The following is a 20738-nucleotide window of genomic DNA, read 5'->3' on the forward strand; positions in this document are numbered from 1 at the left end:
GATGGTGATTAATTACCTGTAACAGGTCTGAGATGGCAATTAATTACCTGTAACAGGTCTGAGATGGTGATTAATTACCTGTAACAGGTCTGAGATGGCGATTAATTACCTGTAACAGGTCTGAGATGGCGATTAATTACCTGTAACGGGTCTGAGATGGTGATTAATTACCTTTAACAGGTCTGAGATGGCGATTAATTACCTGTAACAGGTCTGAGATGGTGATTATTTACCTGTAACGGGTCTGAGATGGTGATTAATTACCTTTAACAGGTCTGAGATGGCGATTAATTACCTGTAACAGGTCTGAGATGGTGATTATTTACCTGTAACGGGTCTGAGATGGTGATTAATTACCTGTAACAGGTCTGAGGCGGCGCAGGACGGAGGACGGTCTCCTCATATCAGCTAGAAACTTATACAGATCCTCATCACTCAGCCGGTCCCCCTCCTGCACAAAAACACGCACTGATGAGCCAAAAGTCACGGGACAGAGGTATGTAAACTGGGTTGATACAGCAGCATTTTTTAGCTTCCACTAGGTCTGTTCCAACGGCATTCAGCACGTCAGAGCGAGTATACATGCGGTGAAGAATATTTGTTGTTAAATTCTGTGAAACTGAAACCAATAAATCCATAATGGTGTTTAAAAATGTACATTGAGCGGTATTTACCTTTATTTAAAGGTATGTAAATGTACATTGGTATTGTATATAAAATAATTAAAAGGGTTTAATGGTATTCAAATGTAAATTGGTATGGTAAATAGAGGTATTTAAAGGTAAATTGGTATGATATTTAAAAAATATTTAAAGGTAAATTGGTATGGTATTTAAAAGGTATTTAAAGGTAAATTGGTATGGTATTTAAAAGGTATTTAAAGGTAAATTGGTATGGTATTTAAAAGCTATTTAAAGGTAAATTGGTATGGTATTTAAAAGGTATTTCAAAGTAAATTGGTATTGTATTTAAAAGTTATTTTTAAGGTAAATTGGTATTGTATTTAAAAGTTATTTTTAAGGTAAATTGGTATGGTATTTAAAAGGTATTTAAAGGTAAATTGGTATGGTATTTAAAAGGTATTTAAAGGTAAATTGGTATGGTATTTAAAAGGTATTTAAAGGTACATTGGTATGGTATTTAAAAGGTATTTAAAGGTAAATGGGTATGATATTTAAAAGGTATTTAAAAATAAATTGGTATGGTATTTAAAAGGTATTTAAAGGTAAATTGGTATGGTATTTAAAAGATATTTAAAGGTAAATTGGTATGGTATTTAAAAGATATTTAAAGGTAAATTGCTATGGTATTTAAAAGATATTTAAAGGTAAATTGGTATGGTATTTAAAAGATATTTAAAGGTAAATTGGTATGGTAAATAAAGGTATTTTTAAGTGGTATGGTATTTAAAAGGTATTTAAAGGTAAATTGGTATGATAAATAAAGGTGTTTAAAAGTGTTTAAAGGTACACTGGTATGGTAAATAATTTTTTTTTTTTTATTTAGGAGTATTTTATCCTCATCAGTAACACAGAGGCTGTGAAGTATCGTAGAGAATTATCTTGTGATATATCGAGTATCACAGAATCACAGTATCGTGATGATATCGGTATTGTGAGTATCGAATGGTCCTGTACAGAGGAGTAACTGGCCTGTTTGAAGAAGTTGGTGACTGTGAGCGTAGCCGGGCGGAAGTTGGTAAAGTTGCACATGTCTTCCCCCACACTCATCCTCTCAAATCCCTTCTTCTTCCTCTCGTTCCACGTCCCCTTACGCTCTGCAGGAAGAGAACAATAATCAGATTATATAACTTTTTTTTGAGTGATAATTTAAATGTTTATATACCATAAAAAAGAGGTGATAAACTCTATTAAAATATATATTAAATATAGTACTTTAGGACGCGCACTCACAATATGTAAATCAGTCAGTTAGTAATACCGCCCCCTGGTGATGTCCGATCATCTGCACTCCCATCTGCCCCACCCCTAAACCCATACATCACCCAGTGCCCTTCCAAAGCTTCACCTTCCAGCAGTAGTAGTGGGGGGTGCGTTCCAGTAAGCCAGGGTGATATTAGCTACCTCTGAATGGCTAAACAGCTAGCGCTTAGCGTGGTTAGTGGCTAATGCTAATGCTGCTCCAGCAGTGCTAACCAGGAAAACAGGCTGATAATACTCACCTCTGAACAACATAAGAGCTAGCACGGTTAGTGGCTAATGCTGCTCCAGCAGCGCTAGCCAGGGTTAGCAGCAGCATACAGGTCGATATACTATATATAATATAATGGCTAAAGAGCTAGCGCTTATCGCAGTTAGCGGCTAATGCTAATACTGCTCCAGCAATGTTAGCCGGGGTTAGCAGCAGGCTGCTGTCTGATATGCTCACCTCTAAACGGGGAAAGAGTTAGCGCTTAGCGTGGTTAGCGGCTAATGCTAAATACTGCTAGAGAACTAAACTGAAACTCCTGTATAAATCTGTACTTCAGTGGAGTGACTTTACTGCTCCTTAATACCTGACTGATAGAATTCATACATAAGGAGCACCGGATTATAAGGAGCTCTGATGATTTTTGGAAAAAAATTAAAGAATTTTACCTGCGTCTCATGCCCTATCTTTATAGAATTATTTTCTCATGGGGTTTCTGGGGTAATTTTCTCTTATGTTTTTTTATCCTCTGTGATTTTATTCCCGTCCAGAACTATCATGTAGGTGTTTTTCTCAGACGTCCTCTGAGAAAATTACAGGCTGAATTATCTACTGTTTTTCTCTGAACTCCGTGCTCCTCCGGTAATTTTAGTCCCGTCCGGACGCACATCTCTGAGTTTTGTCTCCTCGCCTTTAATAAAATAGATATTTGTTCATTGCCGCGCACCGTAATTACTGTACACTTTGGACGCGCCACGGTTTCCACAGAGATCCACAGGAAAAAAAATGCAACAGCGAGTGGAAATGGAGGAGCTACTGAACGCCGCGATGTCTTGTGACCGAGAAAAAAGCCTAAAAAAAGTTTTTTTTTCCCATCGCAGTCCGGATGCAGGAGTTTTATCACTAAAGAGTAGAAGTGTAAAATATTTTTCACAGACTTGGAGAATATAATCCCAGATAAATCCGGATAGAGCTTTATAGTGAGAAAAATACAATTTATATTTGTTTTTCGAGCTTTAAAACTCTTGCGTTTCTTTTCCATGTTCAGTCTCTGCAGGAAAAGCGAGCGCAGCTTTCTCCCCCAGCTCCGCTGGGCACATTGCTACTGTAATACATCAGCTCAGCTAACTGTAGCTCAATGCGAAGAGAGGTAAGAGGTACGGAGCTACTTCAAGTTAGATGTGGATAGTAAGACGTGTGTCGGCTTAAAATTAAAATAAAAAAAGGTTGTTCAGAAAGTATTTTCTATTTTAAAACATTGTTAATTGTATTAGAGTAGACGAAAGTCATTTAAAATGTTTCGTTATTGTTCTCTGTCTATTTCGGTTTTATAAGTATGCAGTGCGTAGCCTTATTGTTTTTTTTTTTTTGTTAGTTTTTTGCTATAGGATATATGTTTAAAAAAAAAAATTAAAAACTCACTGGTCCTCCTGTTTTTTTTAATTGCAGTCCGGATGCAGGAGTTTTATCACTAAAGAGTAGAAGTGTGAATAGGATATACTGTGTTTTTTGAGCTGTAAAACACTTTTTGCATTTGTTTTCCATGTTCAGTCTCTGCAGGAAAAGCGAGCGCAGCTTTCTCCCCCAGCTCCGCTCTGCAGCGCATGCAGATACCGTAATACATGGTTTATATGTGCACTCCAAATTTCATACAGATTCATCTTTTTCTACAGCAAATATTATTATTATGATGATGATTTAATAACCTGTGTCTGAATCGGAGTCGGAGCGCTCCAGGCCCCCGACACTGCTGACGATGTTGAGGAGGTGGATGGCCGTCCAGGCGAAGGGCATTCGGAACCGACCCAGCCTGCTGCAGTACTGCTCCGCCTGGGCCTTCAGCTTCTCCAGCTTCTCCTTATGCTGCGTATAAAACACACACACACACACACACACACACACACACACACACACACACACACACACACACACACACACACACAATCAGACAATCAGACAGACAGATAAAGAGACAAAAATGGAGACGAGCCTCCTGTTGAAATCCATCAGTTTACGGCCAAAACCAACAGGCTGCATCTTTCACAGTCCGGTTCTCTACAGCGCAGACTTTCCCCGAGTTTACTGGACTTCGCTCGCTTCACCCAAGAATAGCAAATATTGCAGCAGTTCAGAAATTGAGAAATCATGGGACAGTATCAGACATTTATGCCAGCTGTATCTGATGCACGTATGCCCTGTACCTGCACGACCAGCACGTCCAATCTACAGGTAAACACTCAGATACTTACAGACCTGCAGGGGTCTACAGGTACTCATCCACGTACACTACTGCTGAGAGCTAAACTGAATTAATCAGATTAATTGAATTACTGTTTTAATCCAATTTTCACTCTTTAATGTTGCAGTGATTTTCATACTTCCTTATATTTCCTACATATTTGCTTAATATTCGTGTATAATTAAAAAAAATATATTATAAAATGTTAAGTTAACTGTTGCTTTAAATGTTGCTTTTTCTTACGCAAGAATTAAAAATCATAATCGATTATTAGATGCATCTCGCTTGCATTTATTTTAAAATGTCTAGTTGTGGTCTCTATTCATACGTGCAAACATGTCGCCTCTGATTGGCTAACAGCACTGCGACACCAGGAGGCAGCGAGACGAACAACAGTTTTTAAAGAGGTTTTAAACTAAAGACATGTGTAATAATGCCCTGCTAAGTGCAGTTCAGCCATTTATCTAGTTTTAGAGTCTCTGCTGTAAAACACCAAATCCACCGGAGATCCTATTTAAACCTATAGTTACTTACACACAGGTGGGTAGTCCAGGTCCAGAAAGTAAAAATGCACCCAGCGTTTTGTTGGTTGAGCCACAGCAGAGCCGCCCAGGCAGTTGGAACAAAACCCCAGGGTGGATTTTAATTTTAACTAGTGTAAACAGAACTGTTCTAAACATCTAAACACCTACCTATCCCCCTTTTCTCCCAATTTATCTGACCAACTGTACCACCCATTCAGCTGCTACTCAGCTGTACATCCCCCATCACTAGTGATGCTCAAACACCAGGAATGTGAAGTTAATCTCCGCCTCTTTTTGAACCTTTTTGCCGAGTAGCATCACAGCGCTAACGCTCGGAGGAAAGCGCAGCGACTCGGTTCTGATACATCAGCTCACAGACGCAACCTTGTGCTGATCCACATCACCCTAGGAGTGATGAGGGGAAAGAGAAGAGCGCCATCTACTGTACTGTACCCACACAGAGAGAGCAAGAACAACTGTGCTCTCCCGGAGCTCTGGCAGCTGATTGCAAGCTGCATGATTCTAACCAGCTATCTCCAGATCATCTGAGTGGCAGTGTTTTAGACCAGTGGTTCCCAACCTTTTTCTTCAGGGACCCATATTTTTACCATTGTAAGCTTTGGTGACCCAACATAACCCCCCCCCCCCCCCCCAAATGTAAAAGATGTAAGTGTATAATTGGGTTGGGGTGGGGGGGGGTGGGGTTAGAAATGACAAATAAAAACTGACATTTACTATAGATGAATAAAATAAACACGTAAAAAAGGAAAAAATGATACATAAAACATAAGGAATTTTATCTTATGAAGAAAAAAATAATTAGATCAATAAAATAATACAACTATTTAAAATGAATAAAAAATAATTTATATAAAATAAAAACAAACAAAAAAAAAAGAATAATATCAGTTTCAGTTTCAGTTTCAAATCAGTAAAACAGCTCACCAAAACCTCAACCTGTCCAAATATTGGACAATAATTGATTAACTTTACAGGCCCTCACTCATTTTCATTTATTTAACTAAACTGAGTTTTATATTCTTATATTATTATATTATTATATTCAGCCTCGCGCTGCCGGAGAGACAGAGAGAGCGCAGCGCAGCGCGGCGAATTTTGCTTACCCTAGACTATATATAGTATTAAAATTAAACCCCTTAAAATCAAGAGGGCTTCGCGACCCATCGTGGATCTTTGGCGACCCATAGGTTGGGAACCACTGTTTTAGACCACTAGACCACTCAGACAAAGCAAAGATATTTAATGTCGACAATAGGAATAATGTTTTAAGTCACTCTGGATAAGAACGTCAACTAAATGCAATAATTGTAAAAATGCAAAGAGGAAAAACAAATCCAGCATAAAAGAAGAAATTTATTAACAATTAAAATCGATATTTCCACTCCTAACACACACTCACACACACACACACACACACACACACACAAACACACACACACACACACAAACACTTACCTTAGTAGAGTCAGACTCCTTCATAACCATATACGGCTCACAGCACTCCCCGATATCCCCCTGCTGCAGCACTTTCTCCAGCTGTAATACACACACACACATTTACACTGTATTACACACACACACACCCACCACACACACCTTAACCAGCAGTAGCATGAAAAAGTATTTAACTCTACATATTTCTCTTATACTTTAAGATTCTCTTATATTTTAAGATTATCCAACACATTTTAATACCAGACAATGATAAACTGAGTAAAAATAAAAAGCAGTTATATAATATATAATAATTATATTTATTAAGGGACAAAATCTAGTTTAGTTCCACTCTTCTTTACAGAATTACAGTTTTAATTCAGACTCATCAGAGGATTTTCCAGCATAAACATCCACAGCATCTCAATCAGACTTTAAATAGACCCTCCAAAACCTTCATTTACTTTATTAATCCATTCAGAGACAGTGAACTTGTTGTTTGTGTGATTTGGGTCATTGTCCTGCTGCAGAACCCAAGTAAAGTACTCCTGAGCTTGAGATCAGTATAGAACAGATGGACGGATCTGATTCTCCTTCAGGATTTTCTGGTAAACAGCAGAATCTTTCTTATTATTGAATTATTAACACTGATCTTAACTGAGGTGAGTGAGATCCTGCAGTTCTTTAGTTGTTCTGGGTTCTTTTTTATGGATCTCCTGGATGAGTTTTTCATGCACTTTTGGAGTAATTTTGTTCGGTCGGCCGGTCACTCCTGGGAAGGTTCACCAGTGTCCCATGTTTTTTTTTTCTTCATTAGTGAATAATAGTGAATCACTGTGGTTCTCTGGAGTCTCAAAGCTTTAGAAATAAATGAGTTTATAATCTTTTCCAGACTGATAGATGATCAATAACTTTGTTTTTTCTCATCTGTTGTTGGATTTTTTTCAGAAGGAGGTTCAATAATAATAATAATAATGTGCTGCTTTTAAATAAGATCTTTTTTATTCTTTAAGTGATTTCTTGAACCAGGCCTGGTTTTAGATTGTGAAACTCAATTCGGCTTTTAAAAAAATGTGATTTATCAAATGTTAATTTATACATTTTGTCCATTAATAAATAAAATCTCCATTTAAAAGCTGTTTATTTACTGTATATTTACTCAGGTTATATTTGTCTGATATTAAAGTGTGTTTCCTGATCTGAAAAACGTAAGTATGATAAAAAAGCAAAAACAGAAAACTGTAAGTAGGTAAAAACTAATTGATCAGAGCACTGTAAACAACACAAAAACAATTGTACATAACTTGTAGTTTACCTTGTGTTCTAGAAACCATGTTAGAATTAGTTATATGGTATTTAAAAGCTGCTATAAAAGCAGAAAACTCACATTTAAAGGAGTTTAGTTTAGTTTTATCTACAGCACTAACCCTAAAAGCACTCCTACACTCTGTAAATAAGGTCTCATGATCACGTAACTCTCAGTTAAACTGAATAATTAAGAGTTTTTTAATAAATTATTGCTAATTGTCAGTAATTTAACAGAGCTAACGCAGGCCTGTGAACACTGAACACAGGTTCCTCAGCCGCGGCGGGCCGGCGCCCCCTGGTGGCGGTACCTTGATGACCAGGAAGATGTCGGGAGAGGGGTAGGTGATGGAGAAGATGGCGGAGCGGGTGAGGGTGGAGATGGCCGTGTGGGGGGTGTGGGGGCGCAGCAGGCCCTTCGTCTGATCTGAGTTCAGGTCAAAGTGGAAGTTCTCTGAGATCTGGGAAGAGCGGGGGGACAAAAGGACGGGAGGACATGAAGGACGGGAGAGATGATGAGATGTTATTAGAGACCATATTTATACATCAAATAAAATTTATCTGGAATAAGTGTGTAGATCATTTTAGCAATTATTTAGCAACTATGTTTTTTATTTTAATTCCACTTTAAGCTTTTTAAATATGAACACAAGAAATAGACATGCAGAGACCTTCTTCTTCTCCTTCACGTCATACAGCGCCAGCGTCCCAAATATCGGCTCAATCTCAATTTCAAACCTGGAACAGAAAACAGGGTTCATACACTTTTTAACCAAGAAATTTCCATGTTTTTCATGATTTTTCCAGGCCTTCAAGGCGATTTTTAAAACATCAGTGAAGACATGGACAATAAAACCAAAATTCAACTAACACTATAATTAAAATTGATTATAGTAGGTCTAAAAGACATCCTGTGAGCGCCATTGTGTAAATTCAGTGCTAAATTACTGAATTAACCTTAAGCCAACATATTTGTAGCTCAAAATAGACTTTCTCCTTCAATAAACTGAAACACAAAGATTTGCAGAGCAAATTTCCATGACTTTTACAAAACTTTCTGGGTATTTTTATTTTTCCAAAACTTATACAGGCCTGGAAATTGCTATTTTTAAATTCCATGACTTTTCCAGATTTTTCACGACTATAAACCCAGAAAAAAAAAATCAGGAAGTATAGTGGGCAGTTGTGCCTTAAAAAATAAACAAATAAATAATAATAATAAAATCTTTTAAATATTTTGCGTCAACGATGGGAATTTTTTTAAAATAAATTAACATACATAAATAAATGTATAATAATTTCAACAATATACTACTGTAACAAAATAAATGTAAAATTTTCCATCATGCAAGTATTACAGTTTCAAACATTGAATAAAAACAACAGTAATTTACCCAGACAAAATATAATATTAAACATTATGTAACATAAAAATAATGTAATGTCACAAAAAACTACAAAATACTAAAATGTAGAACAAGAATTTTACATCACAATGTACTGTAGCTCTTGAAAAAAAAATAAGAGACTTCCTAAAAATGATGAGTTTCTTTGATTTTACCAAATTAAAACCTCTGGAATATAATCAAGAGGAAGATGGATGATCACAAACCATCAAACCACCAAACTGAACTGCTTGAATTTTTACACCAGGAGTAAAGCAGCATAAAGTTATCCAAAAGCAGTGTGTAAGACTGGTGGAGGAGAACATGATGACAAGATGCATGAAAAAAAAACTGTGATTAAAAACCAATCAGGGTTATTCCACCAAATATTGATTATTTCTGAACTCTTAAAACTTTATGAATATGAACTTGTTTTCTTTGCATTATTTGAGGTCTGAAAGCTCTGCATCTTTTTTGTTATTTCAGTCATTTCTCATTTTCTGTAAATAAATGCTCTAAATGAGAATATTTTTATTTGTAATTTGGGAGAAATGTTGTCTGTAGTTTATAGAATAAAACAACAATGTTCATTTTACTCAAACATAAACCTATAAATAGCAAAATCAGAGAAACTGATTCAGAAACTGGAGGAGTGATCTGGTGTATGGTGGGTTGGATTTGATGGTATTTGGACTCACTTTAGGGAAAGACATTTGACCATGATTCTCTGTCCTGTGTGTTCTCTGGGCACCTCTGGGACTGAGCACCTCTCCACGGCCTCATCCTGAACACACACACACACACACACACACACACACACACACACACACACACACAGTGTGAGACAGCGAGCTCCACAGCAACAGTGGCATGGAAACGTTGACACAGGCAGCAGAGCAGTGTGTACACAGCTATAGCGTGGCAGAGGCGGTGGAGGTGGAGACGGTAACGGGTGGTTAACGCCGGGTACAGGACGGGCACATCAGCACTGCAGGATTCTCAGAAAGAGTTATTAAACAGTAATCTTGTGGGACTGTTATAGGGGAGGGGTTTCTGTCGTTATTCTGACAGTTATTGATAGGTTTAACACACTGTAAAGAAGACTGGCTGTTTCAGGGCATCTCTGTGTCTATGCTACCTTCTGGCTCTCTCTCTTTAGTTACACTGTTATATTCAGATTTACAGACCCAATTGCTACACTCTGATAATGTTATATACCATATTATTCGCACTATAAGCCGGGCAGGATAAGGCGTATTATGAGATACTAGTAAGGAACAGGGGTCTCGCTGCCACTGGGTGGTTAAGTTAAGTAAACAAAACTGTTAGAAAAAACATTTCCTTCTAGTTAAACAAGTGCTGGATGTTAATCTACACAGATTTATCTCCTGAAAACTGTTTATTTGGGTGAGTAAAGCACTGCAGTTTACTTACAGATTTATGTAAGCCAGGGAGATATTAGCTAGCGTGGTTAGCAGCTAATGCTAATGCTGCTCCAGTCTCAGTGCTGGAGAACTAAACTGAAACTCCTGTATAACTCTGTACTTCAGTGGAGTGGCTTTACTGCTCCTTAATACCTGACTGGTAGAATTCATACATAAGGAACACCAGATTATAAAGAGCTCTGATGATTTTTGGGAAGATTAAACGATTATAAGAGCGCATTATAGTGTGAAATATACGATATACATGATAGCCAAAACTAATTTTATCTTTCTGGCTGGCTACACAAGATGGCACATCAAACTCACAACTATCTGAGTTCGGGCTTGGTGATATTGCTAAAAAATATATCTAAAAATCCTTTAATTTACCCCAAAACGGTCAGTGTGTCTTGCAATCCGGTGCTCCTTATGTATGAATTCTATCAGTCAGGTATTAAAGAACAGTAAAGACACTCCACTGAAGTACAGATTTATAAGGGTGAGTTTCCAGTGAAGTTTCTCTTTCTAAGGCTGGGTGCAGCAGCATTAGCATTAGCCGCTAACCGCAGTGCTAGCCCTTTTACCATGCTCAGAGGTGAGTATATCAGACTGTAGTCTGCGTGTTTACCATGTTAAAACAAGCTACGTAGGATAAACTGCTAGCTAATAGTAGCCTGGCTTACCAGAACACTCAGGGTTCCACAGTGTAGCACTGTGGTTAGCGGCTAATGCTAATGCTGCTGCACCCAGCCTTAGAGCTTGAGAAACTTCACTGCAAGCTTACTACAAATAAACAGGATCGCACTACTCGCCCAAATAAACGCTTGTTTGACTTATATATATATATATATATTTATTTATTTATTTTTGTTTATTTAGGTGCTTCCCCTAGCTTCACTATTAGAAGGGAAAGATGGCGACACCCTTGCTTACTTCGATGTAGGCATCCTTACTAGTGTCGCTAATTGATCAGAAAATAGATGTTCATTAATAGTGCGCCTAATAATAGCAAAAAATACGGCTAAAATAACTACTGATACTAAGGTTGGATCAATAACCCCAAAAAACGATTATTTTTGTCCTGTTCTGGCTGCTGCACTTGCGCAGGTCTCCACTCCATTCCAATTCCTATAGAATTTAAATCACACACATATATAGCAACCTGTGAAATACTATAATAAGTGTAATACAATAACGTTACAAGCTAATCTTAACCGCTAATGATGTGGTTTAAAGACTGATGATGATTGGTCACTGAAGAAAAGAGGGTGTGCTCCTGCCTCACCTCGTCTGGTGCGGGGTAAAGCCCCAGCAGGTCCGGGTGGCGCCCCTGCTGGCGGTTCTCTGTATTGCGGCGGTCCATGTCCTCCGCAGCCGTGCGCTCCAGCAGAGACGGGAGCAGAGCGTCCGGAGACGAGTTCTTCAGATCGAAGATACTGGAGGCCCAGCTTCCCCGCGGCGTGTCGTCCAGAGACACCGACCTCCTCTTAGAGTCATCCTGCACACACCCATACATCATCACAATATTTTATTTAGAAAAAACATCCATCTATCCATCCATCCATCTATCTGTCTTCGAAAACACATGAATTATTAAAGGAGAACTCTGGTGTCTTTTGAATGAACTGATCAAAATTCATTCTCCAAAATGATCTGAAATAAACTTTTACATTGACTTTCAATTGAAAGTTAAGATAGTTAACTCTTTTAGTCTCTCTTTTTTGTAAAGTTGCCGTTTTGGAAATACCCATTTTTCATTTGACAGGGATGATGCACACTTCAGAAATAAAATATTGCAATGTCAGTCACTGAATTAGCTGCAATAAGTATATGTGCGTTAAAGAGACAGTAAAGTAAAGCTATGCTGCACTTTGTTGTTTCGTACTGGATGCTGAATTGTGTGAAACTGAAACACCAGTAAATCCATAATTCCTGGTATTTAATAATTTAGGAGTATTTTATTCACTTCAGTGTCACAGATGCTGTGAAGTATCATAGGGAATTGTATTAAGATATATCGAGTATCACAGAAACACAGTATGGTGATATAATCCACACCTGATCCTCCTGTCGTTCAGCAGCAGCAGCTTCGTCCAGTTCGAAGGTCTGCTTGATCAGGCCTCTCTGTTTCTCGCGCTGTCGCTCGGTGTTGTGAGGAGTCTGCATGGTGCTGTAGCGCTGATACCTGAGAACCGGATCAGAACATCGTTAAACTTTCACACAGGTGAGTGCTGAGCACTCGGTGTTCAGAAAAAAAATCGAAGATTTCCAACAAAAACGGTTCGAAATGTATATTTAGTAGCGTTACTTTAATCCAATCAGCACCAGACAACACGTTTCTCACAAAAACCTCACCTGCTCGTATTCTCAGCTTAATAACTCAAGAATTCCTGAACAGATCACCATAAAGCATACATACGTCTAAAAAAAGAAATGCTACTGTTGTTTTGTGGCTGGTTTACAGCTTTATTTCTCTTTAGTTTTCAGTTCTGTAGTATAATCCAGTGTCTGAGGAGAGCTCTGTGTCGTCTCTGAGTTTCCCCACCGCTGTGTTTATGTTCACACCAGTTCAAAACCCCACCTCCAGACAATGTTTAGAATCATTGATTCCAGTCTGCACTCGATTCCTGACCCGATTCACTTGATTAAAGTCGACTCTATACTCAACCCAGCGTAAATGTAAGTTCCTCAAAGCCTCTTAACAGATCATGTGATAATAATTCAGGAAATATCAGCGGATTTTAAGGTTTTTAAGTTAAATATCTTCCAGCTTTTAAATGCCTCATGTGGTATGGACGCGTAACAGAGGATCTCTTCGCGTAAGTATTAATTTAATCCTTAAATGAGTATTATCTAAAAAAGCTAGGAATGAGTTCAGAGTGCAGCTGAACTTATTGCAGAGATTTCTCTCATTATTATCTCACATTATTTGGCCACAGTCAGGTTTTTATTTTTTTCATTTTTTTATTTATTCAGTATTACAAAACACATAATTCAGATAGTGTGTTTATTTGTAACACCCTTATTTACACATATGTAGTAATATTTAAACAGTAAAAAGTATTTAACTGACTCTACTGCACTAGCTCCTTTAACTACAATGGTTTTAGCACCTAACAAACTGTTGGAGAATATTACTTACTTCCTCTGAATGATGAGCCAGTCGTCTGTGTACGCCCCCAGCGCATCTCGGACTCTGGGATCCAGCGTGCTGCAGCGCAAAACAACAGAGCGTCAGATCTGATCTGATTATAATCTCTTTAATACAGCCGTAATACTCATCACAGCATAGCTAATCCTTAATCAGGAGATTACCTGCTCACCTGAAGAGGAAACAGCACAGGGCTTTCAGGATTATACAGGTGATACAAGTGTGTGAGAGAGTTTTCAATTAGTTATAAGATAATATTGATGTGATAAAGTATTGTGATATTTCACATTCCAATACTGATAAGAGTATAATAATACCTTTTTATACTCACTGTTCTGATTGGACAACTAGTGTTTTGTTTTTTCTTTTACTCAGTGTTAGTGTTTTTTTAGAGAATTTTTTCTTAAATTTGATTAAAAAAAATGCCTTGCTTACAATACTGCAATATTACAATACTCTCGAATTCTGTGTAAGACAGATAGACACAGAGATCAATACATAAAGATAGATAGACAGCCATATAGACAGACAGACAGACAGATAGGTTATCATGATATATAGGCTGTTCACATAGCAGGTAAAAGTGTCCTGTATGTATATCACGGTATTATTATTGTTACTATTATATTTATGTTCTTGTTTTTGCATGACTGGGCTTTATTATAGGATTGTGACTTACTCTATTGTTGGAGTAAATATAATATAAAACTCTAAGGCTTTAAATTAAGTTTTTGATTACTATTTGATTTTCTTTTATACACGAAATTACACAATATATCAGGGGCGTCCAAACTACGGCCCGCGGGCCATTTGCGGCCCGTTTCCTTTTTTGGAGCGGCCCGCGAGGTATTTTAGAAATAGAATGAAATTTGCCCGCTGTTAAGCAGGTTTTTATAATGTGAGATTCAAAGTTTGAACGCTAGGTGTCAGAAACAGGCCAAAGAGTCTAAAAGCGGAGAGAGTGCGCATTTCTAGTGCAGAAAAACGGGGCAAAGAGTCTAAAAGCGGAGAGAGTGCGCATTTCTAGTGCAGAAAAACGGGGCAAAGAGTCTAAAAGCGGAGAGAGTGCGCATTTCTAGTGCAGAAAAACGGGCCAAAGAGTCTAAAAGCGGAGAGAGTGCGCATTTCTAGTGCAGAAAAACGGGCCAAAGAGTCTAAAAGCGGAGAGGGTGCGCATTTCTAGTGCAGAAAAACGGGGCAAAGAGTCTAAAAGCGGAGAGAGTGCACATTTCTAGTGCAGAAAAACAGGCCAAAGAGTCTAAAAGCGGAGAGAGTGCGCATTTCTAGCACAGAAAAACAGGCCAAAGAGTCTAAAAGCGGAGAGAGTGCGCATTTCTAGTGCAGAAAAACGGGGCAAAGAGTCTAAAAGCGGAGAGAGTGCGCATTTCTAGCACAGAAAAACAGGCCAAAGAGTCTTAAAGTTACCGTAATTAAGGAGTTTAATATTAAGAGATATCATGAAATTAAACATCAATTTGAAAAACCTTAGTTTACACAACACTGTCAAAGATAAAGATAGTAAGTCAAGTAAAATGGTGTGTAAATGAAATAATCAGGAAAATGTATTATTTAAAGTGGTATATTTCATTATTTGTTTTATTACAGAGTCTGTGGCCCGTGACTTCAAATATATTTCTCCTTCTGGCCCCCAACAAAAAAAGTTTGGATACCCCTGGAATACTGTATATGAAGAATTCAGACTGCATTAGCAGAAAAAATAATGAAGAATGAAAACAATACACCTAAGAAAGAGCTACGCCAACAACTTTAACACGGGTTTCTTTACAAAACTGAATATTTTTAATTTTAAACACTACAATGACCTAAAATAGATTTAATATCAACTACAATATGTTATTACAGTATTAAAATCAGCCACAATTCCCTTCTTTCTCCAGTTAACAAACACACTCAGTTCAGTGTGCATTATCAGTGTGCACTATCCTTCAAGCTACAGTGTTAATATATTTAAAAAGTTTAAAGTTACTGCTCTTTTTTGGTGCCTAAAAAATCCAGGGATTTAGGGAGTTTTGTCTCTTGTGCTGAATAAATGATTCTGTACCCAGGACCCATTTTAGGCTCGTCTGGGGACTAGAAGAACTTTTTTAGAGCTGTGGATTGACTGCGTAATTCCATTCGTCTCTTTATTGAGTAAAAAATTGCTGTTTGCTGTTGTTTTTCTATTTTACTGGGATAAAAAAAACTCAAAGTGAGGAACAGCAACAGGAGCTTCTCAGATAAAGTGTTGTTCTCATTTCTCTTCAGGCAGGACAGCACTAGATGAGTGTTTGACTCCACAGAGCTGAGCTACCATTACTTCAGTATGTTAGCTTTTTATGCTAACCGGATGGTGTTTGCTAGCAAGCTATATCTGCTTCTTTGGTGGTGCTGTTCTACCTGACGCTTCGCACTGCCTCTAGTGGTATGGCAGTACGTGAAAAATGCACACCGGTTTTAATTTCTCCTCTGGTATCCTGGATTTACTGATATACCGCCCAGCACTATAAAAATAAATAAACTGCATTTTCCCCAAAGCACTGGCAGAATAATCAGCATGTTCTCTAGATCTCTATATGCATTTTTAGACTATGTTAATAATTAATAGAATATAAGAATAATAAGAAGACTAAAACATAAAATAAAATTGATAGACATTTTAACTGGCTTGAAGGGCACATCAATTAATAAAGCATTCACATGCTTATGTACACTAAAATTAGCTTAAATTTAATAAAATGTAGTAGTTATGAATAAAAAGTAAAAAAAAAAAAAAAAAAAAAAAAAGCTTGTGATTATATTTTAGTGCTTTGCAGTCAATCTTGTTTTTATTTCATGGTTATTTAAACATGCAACTTGCATACATTTTTCACATTCCTCACTTTTCCTCAGACATTATTTAATGCCTCCTCTCCTAAAATTGCAGATATTTTAAGACATTTTTACACCTTTAATATGTTAAATTAAATTTCAGACAGTTTTAGACTTTGTAAGGACCCGCGGGTACCCTGATATATACTCACTCTTCCTCCGGCAGGGCAGGCTCCAGTGTAGTACACTCCCTCTCCTGCAGGAGGAGCTCCAGATCATCATTAGGGAACTCCATCAGCTGTCTGAGAGGTCCAGGCTCAGGGCTGGGGGCGTGGCTACTCACATATTCCTCATAATCCACCGGCTCCACCACCTCCGTCAGGGGCACCTGCAGCACACACACACAGGTAAACCAGGTCAGAAGAGACAAAAAAGCTTATACACACCTTAAATTCAGTGTTTTTTATTAATTTAAAATGTTCTGCAGTGTAAATTAAATAATACTTGCTTAGCCTGGAACTCAGGCTCTCAGTTAACAGCTGTGCTGAACTCATCAAGAGTTAATTACTTGAATTTCTTGTCTCTTAATAAAGTGTTTGAGAGCATCAGTTAAAGTAAAGTAGTGAAGAGGTAGAGTTACAGGTATACAGTGAATAGTGAATATTTGAGTAATGTTCGAATCCAGATTATGAGAAGCAACAACTACTCAACTAAATAAAGAAAAAAATACTTTACATTTTTTTTAGATCAGTCAATCTAAAAGTCAATTTCAAGAACTTTTAATAAAGTTTTCTCAGGTGCAGTCGCGGCAAAGACAATCAAAAACATTATAATGATGGAACTGGCACTCATCAGGACCGCCCGAGAGTTTCCTCTGTTGTACAGGATAAGTTTATCAGAGTTTCCAGCCTCAGAAACCACAAGTTAACAAACAGCTCCCCAGTTAAGAGCATCTAAATACTTCTTCACAGAGTATGTATGGTTGGTTTAACACTTTTAAGTTACTACATGATTCCTTAAACAGCTAAAACAGTTTGGTTTGGTGTCAGGTGTGAAGAACCTCAAGCAGTACACAGCAGGATTAACCAGCAGACTTCTTCTGAGGGAGGGATCTGTAACTACTGTCTGTGGCAGGTCAGCAGATTAGGGAGATGTACGAACTTTCAAATACCGTAGTTTCAAAAACTTTCAAAGAGTTGAACGCATGAACTAGCTTGTTTGTGTTTTGCAATTTAGCACAAGCTGCTACAGCAGTGACAGCTTATTTGCATAAAAGAGACAGAGCCCTTAAATGGCTCATTCTGAAAGGGGCTGAAACTGGTAGGAATAGAGCTGGAGAGATCTTTATCTTTACGTTAGAGTGATTTTGTGTAATGAACATGTTTTGAACATGATAACTTATGTGTTCCTTCATAAGGAACACATTTTTATTTTATTTTAATGTTTTATATTTTCATTATTGTTCTTAGTTCTATTTATCATTTAATCACTTCCTATATTTTTTAACATTTTATTTTACTTTTACTATTATCTATTTACTTATTTTATATTTTATACATTTCTTACTTTTTGTGTCAAATCTGTTTTTTTTTAATGATATTTTATCATTTTGATTTTGATAATGTTGATTTAAAATTAGTACTTTTTATTATTTTTTATTATTTTTTACAATTTTATTTCTCATTGTTTCTAAATTATTATTAAATGTTTTGAATCCCTTTGATGTTAAAAATGCTCAGCAACATTGTAAATGAGGGTCACCCTCAAATGTTTTTCCCGAGTGAAAATAAACTTCACATTTATTTATTATGTAGAAAACAAATTGTGATGGCGATGCTGAAACGATACACTGAACTGCTAAACCCGACTTTATTAAAGTACTTTAATCGTTTTGTTTGGTGCTATAATAATAAATTTAGCTGGAAATGATCCATATCGACCCATAAATCAGAATAAAGCCCTTCAGTGGTGAATCTGTGAGACTGAGGGTAGTGTACGGGTAGTGAGACTGCTGTGGACTGAAGGGAAAGCGATTGTGGTTTCTGATAATGACCACTTCCCCTTCCTGCTACTGTTCATACAGTCCCCGGCGTTAGTATTGTCACAGGGGGAGGGGGACGGAGGCTGGAGGAGTTAAAGGACAGGATCCTGCAGAGCGCCGCCAGCAGCGTCTCAAAACCACGATCCACAGTATCAGATTATTCTCCTGAAACCTCTCTTTATCCAGCCTGTATCCCAAACCAAACACTCCCCATGATCCTTCAGACTCCACCCCTCTCCTCACACAGGCCACGCCCCCTTACAGCCCAGGTACAGCTCAGGTACAGCAGAATCAGCAGAAACTCACCTGCTGATTGGCTACGCCTCGCTTTTTGGACAGCTGTGGAGAGCCATACTCCCGAGAGACCTGCTTCCTGACCTCCGCAGCTACCGTCCTGAGAGAGAGAGAGAGAGAGAGAGAGAGAGAGAGAGAGAAGCAAAGAAAGATACAGATAAAGAAAGACAGAAAGTAAGAGAATGAAAGAAATAGAAAGAAAGACAGAAAGAAAGAGAGAGAAAGAATAAAAGAGACAGAGAAAGAAAGAAATAAAGAAATATATTAAAAACATTTTTTTTTGTTGCATGTCTTTGCATATTCACTTGTGTATCCACCCATATAAAACACCTCAAACCCCAAGAGTTTGATGTCATGAACAATTTGGTTCTATAAGCTGTTTGGCTCCTCCCTTATTGTGATGTCACAATAAGGAAACCTGCACAGAACCACCATGGCTCCACTAGATCAGTTAAAGAAATACTTCAATTTTGTTCTGTTGGTTGAGAACTTCAGGCAGTACACGGCAGGATTAGCCCGCAGACTTCGTCTGAGTGAGGGAGCTGTACCTACTGTCCGTGGCGAGAACTTTCAAATAGTTTCAAGCTTCTATCACAGTTAAATAATGCAAAGAAAACAAGTTCATATTCATAAAGTTTTAAGAGTTCAGAAATAATCAATATTTGGTGGAATGGCATCATGTTCTCCACCACCAGTCTTACACACTGCTTTTGGATAACTTTATGCTGCTTTACTCCTGGTGTAAAAATTCAAGCAGTTCAGTTTGGTGGTTTGATGGTTTGTGATCATCCATCTTCCTCTTGATTATATTCCAGAGGTTTTCAATTTGGTAAAATCAAAGAAACTCATAATTTTTAAGTGCTCTCTTATATTATGTGTTGTATGCATATATTGCTATTAACATATAGAGAATAGGATGTACATGTATGTATGTGAAGTATTGTATGTGAAAAGTGTGCTAAAAGTCTTAATGGTGCTCCAGTGTAACTGTAAGTAGGAGTAAATTTAAAGTGAATAAAGGTTATGTTGTATAATGAGTTTGTGAGTGGGTGTGTACTACAATTCCTGTGGTGAGACAACAACATGACCCTACCACCACCATGCTTCACTGTTGGGATGCTGTTTTTCCTTTTGTTTGACGTAAAAGTACCACATATTAAAGTGACCAAAACTAAATTTAAAATGCCAGATTTTGTGTGTTTTTTGTTGTTTACAGGGTCATAAAAAAGACACACCTGTATCATATTTAACAGAAAAGATAATCGGATTTGGGCCACTTTTACCTGCTGTGTGAACGTAACTTAAACACATCTACCAGCGATTAAGGTCCAAACACTGGAGGATCTGCTGAGAGATCAGACTGATCCAGACGCAGCAGCAGCAGCAGCGATTCTGAAAGAGGCTGAGAGCTGAGAGGCTTTTGAGGGGCAGAAAACGGGCACCATGCCACCACCCTGCCCATTCACTGCCCAACAGATAAAGAACCGGCCCGACCCCCAACAAAGCCACAGCAACCCCTGAACCCTCCTCAGCCTTTCAGAGACTGAGCCTGCAGCTGCTCCCCTTTACAAACTTCTACACACCCATACACACTCACACACACTGCCTCACACTGCCTCACACACACACCCATACACACTCACACACACTGCCTCACACACACACACCCTAACACTCACACAAACACACACAGCTGCCAGATTTCCCCTTTGACACTCCCTGTGATAAACCCTGGCTGTCTCTCCTTAAATACTGACTGTTCTGTATAGGAACACAGTGCGCGCACACACACACACACACACACACACACACACACACACACACACACACACACACACACACACACACACACACACACACACACACACACACACACACACACACAAACAAACAAACACACACACACACACAAACACACACACACACACACACACAAAAAGTTACCCAACACTATTAGTGGTGGG

At 38.0% G+C, this 20738-nt stretch overlaps 1 protein-coding gene across 10 annotated transcripts in view; it reads right to left on the reverse strand.

The window, feature by feature from the left end:
• Window positions 1–20738, reverse strand: part of LOC103030631 (dedicator of cytokinesis protein 7-like) — a 108275-nt gene that overhangs the window by 76727 nt on the left and 10810 nt on the right. For all 10 annotated transcript variants that reach the window (XR_007438133.1, XR_007438136.1, XR_007438131.1 and 7 more), the window contains exons 2-13: window positions 18787–18874; window positions 16652–16827; window positions 13623–13691; window positions 12539–12665; window positions 11766–11978; window positions 9755–9840; window positions 8343–8409; window positions 7983–8132; window positions 6388–6468; window positions 3855–4011; window positions 1653–1777; window positions 358–451 (exon numbers count right to left, since the gene is read on the reverse strand). Coding sequence is in view for 4 of the 10 variants with exons in the window: in XM_049475630.1 (XP_049331587.1) it covers window positions 358–451; window positions 1653–1777; window positions 3855–4011; window positions 6388–6468; window positions 7983–8132; window positions 8343–8409; window positions 9755–9840; window positions 11766–11978; window positions 12539–12665; window positions 13623–13691; window positions 16652–16827; window positions 18787–18874 (1433 nt within the window). In the remaining 6 variants the exon portion in view is untranslated. The remainder of the gene's footprint in view (window positions 1–357; window positions 452–1652; window positions 1778–3854; window positions 4012–6387; window positions 6469–7982; window positions 8133–8342; window positions 8410–9754; window positions 9841–11765; window positions 11979–12538; window positions 12666–13622; window positions 13692–16651; window positions 16828–18786; window positions 18875–20738) is intronic.

This window comes from Astyanax mexicanus, chromosome 3 (assembly GCF_023375975.1).
Source record: "Astyanax mexicanus isolate ESR-SI-001 chromosome 3, AstMex3_surface, whole genome shotgun sequence".
Taxonomy (NCBI): Eukaryota; Metazoa; Chordata; class Actinopteri; order Characiformes; family Acestrorhamphidae; genus Astyanax; species Astyanax mexicanus.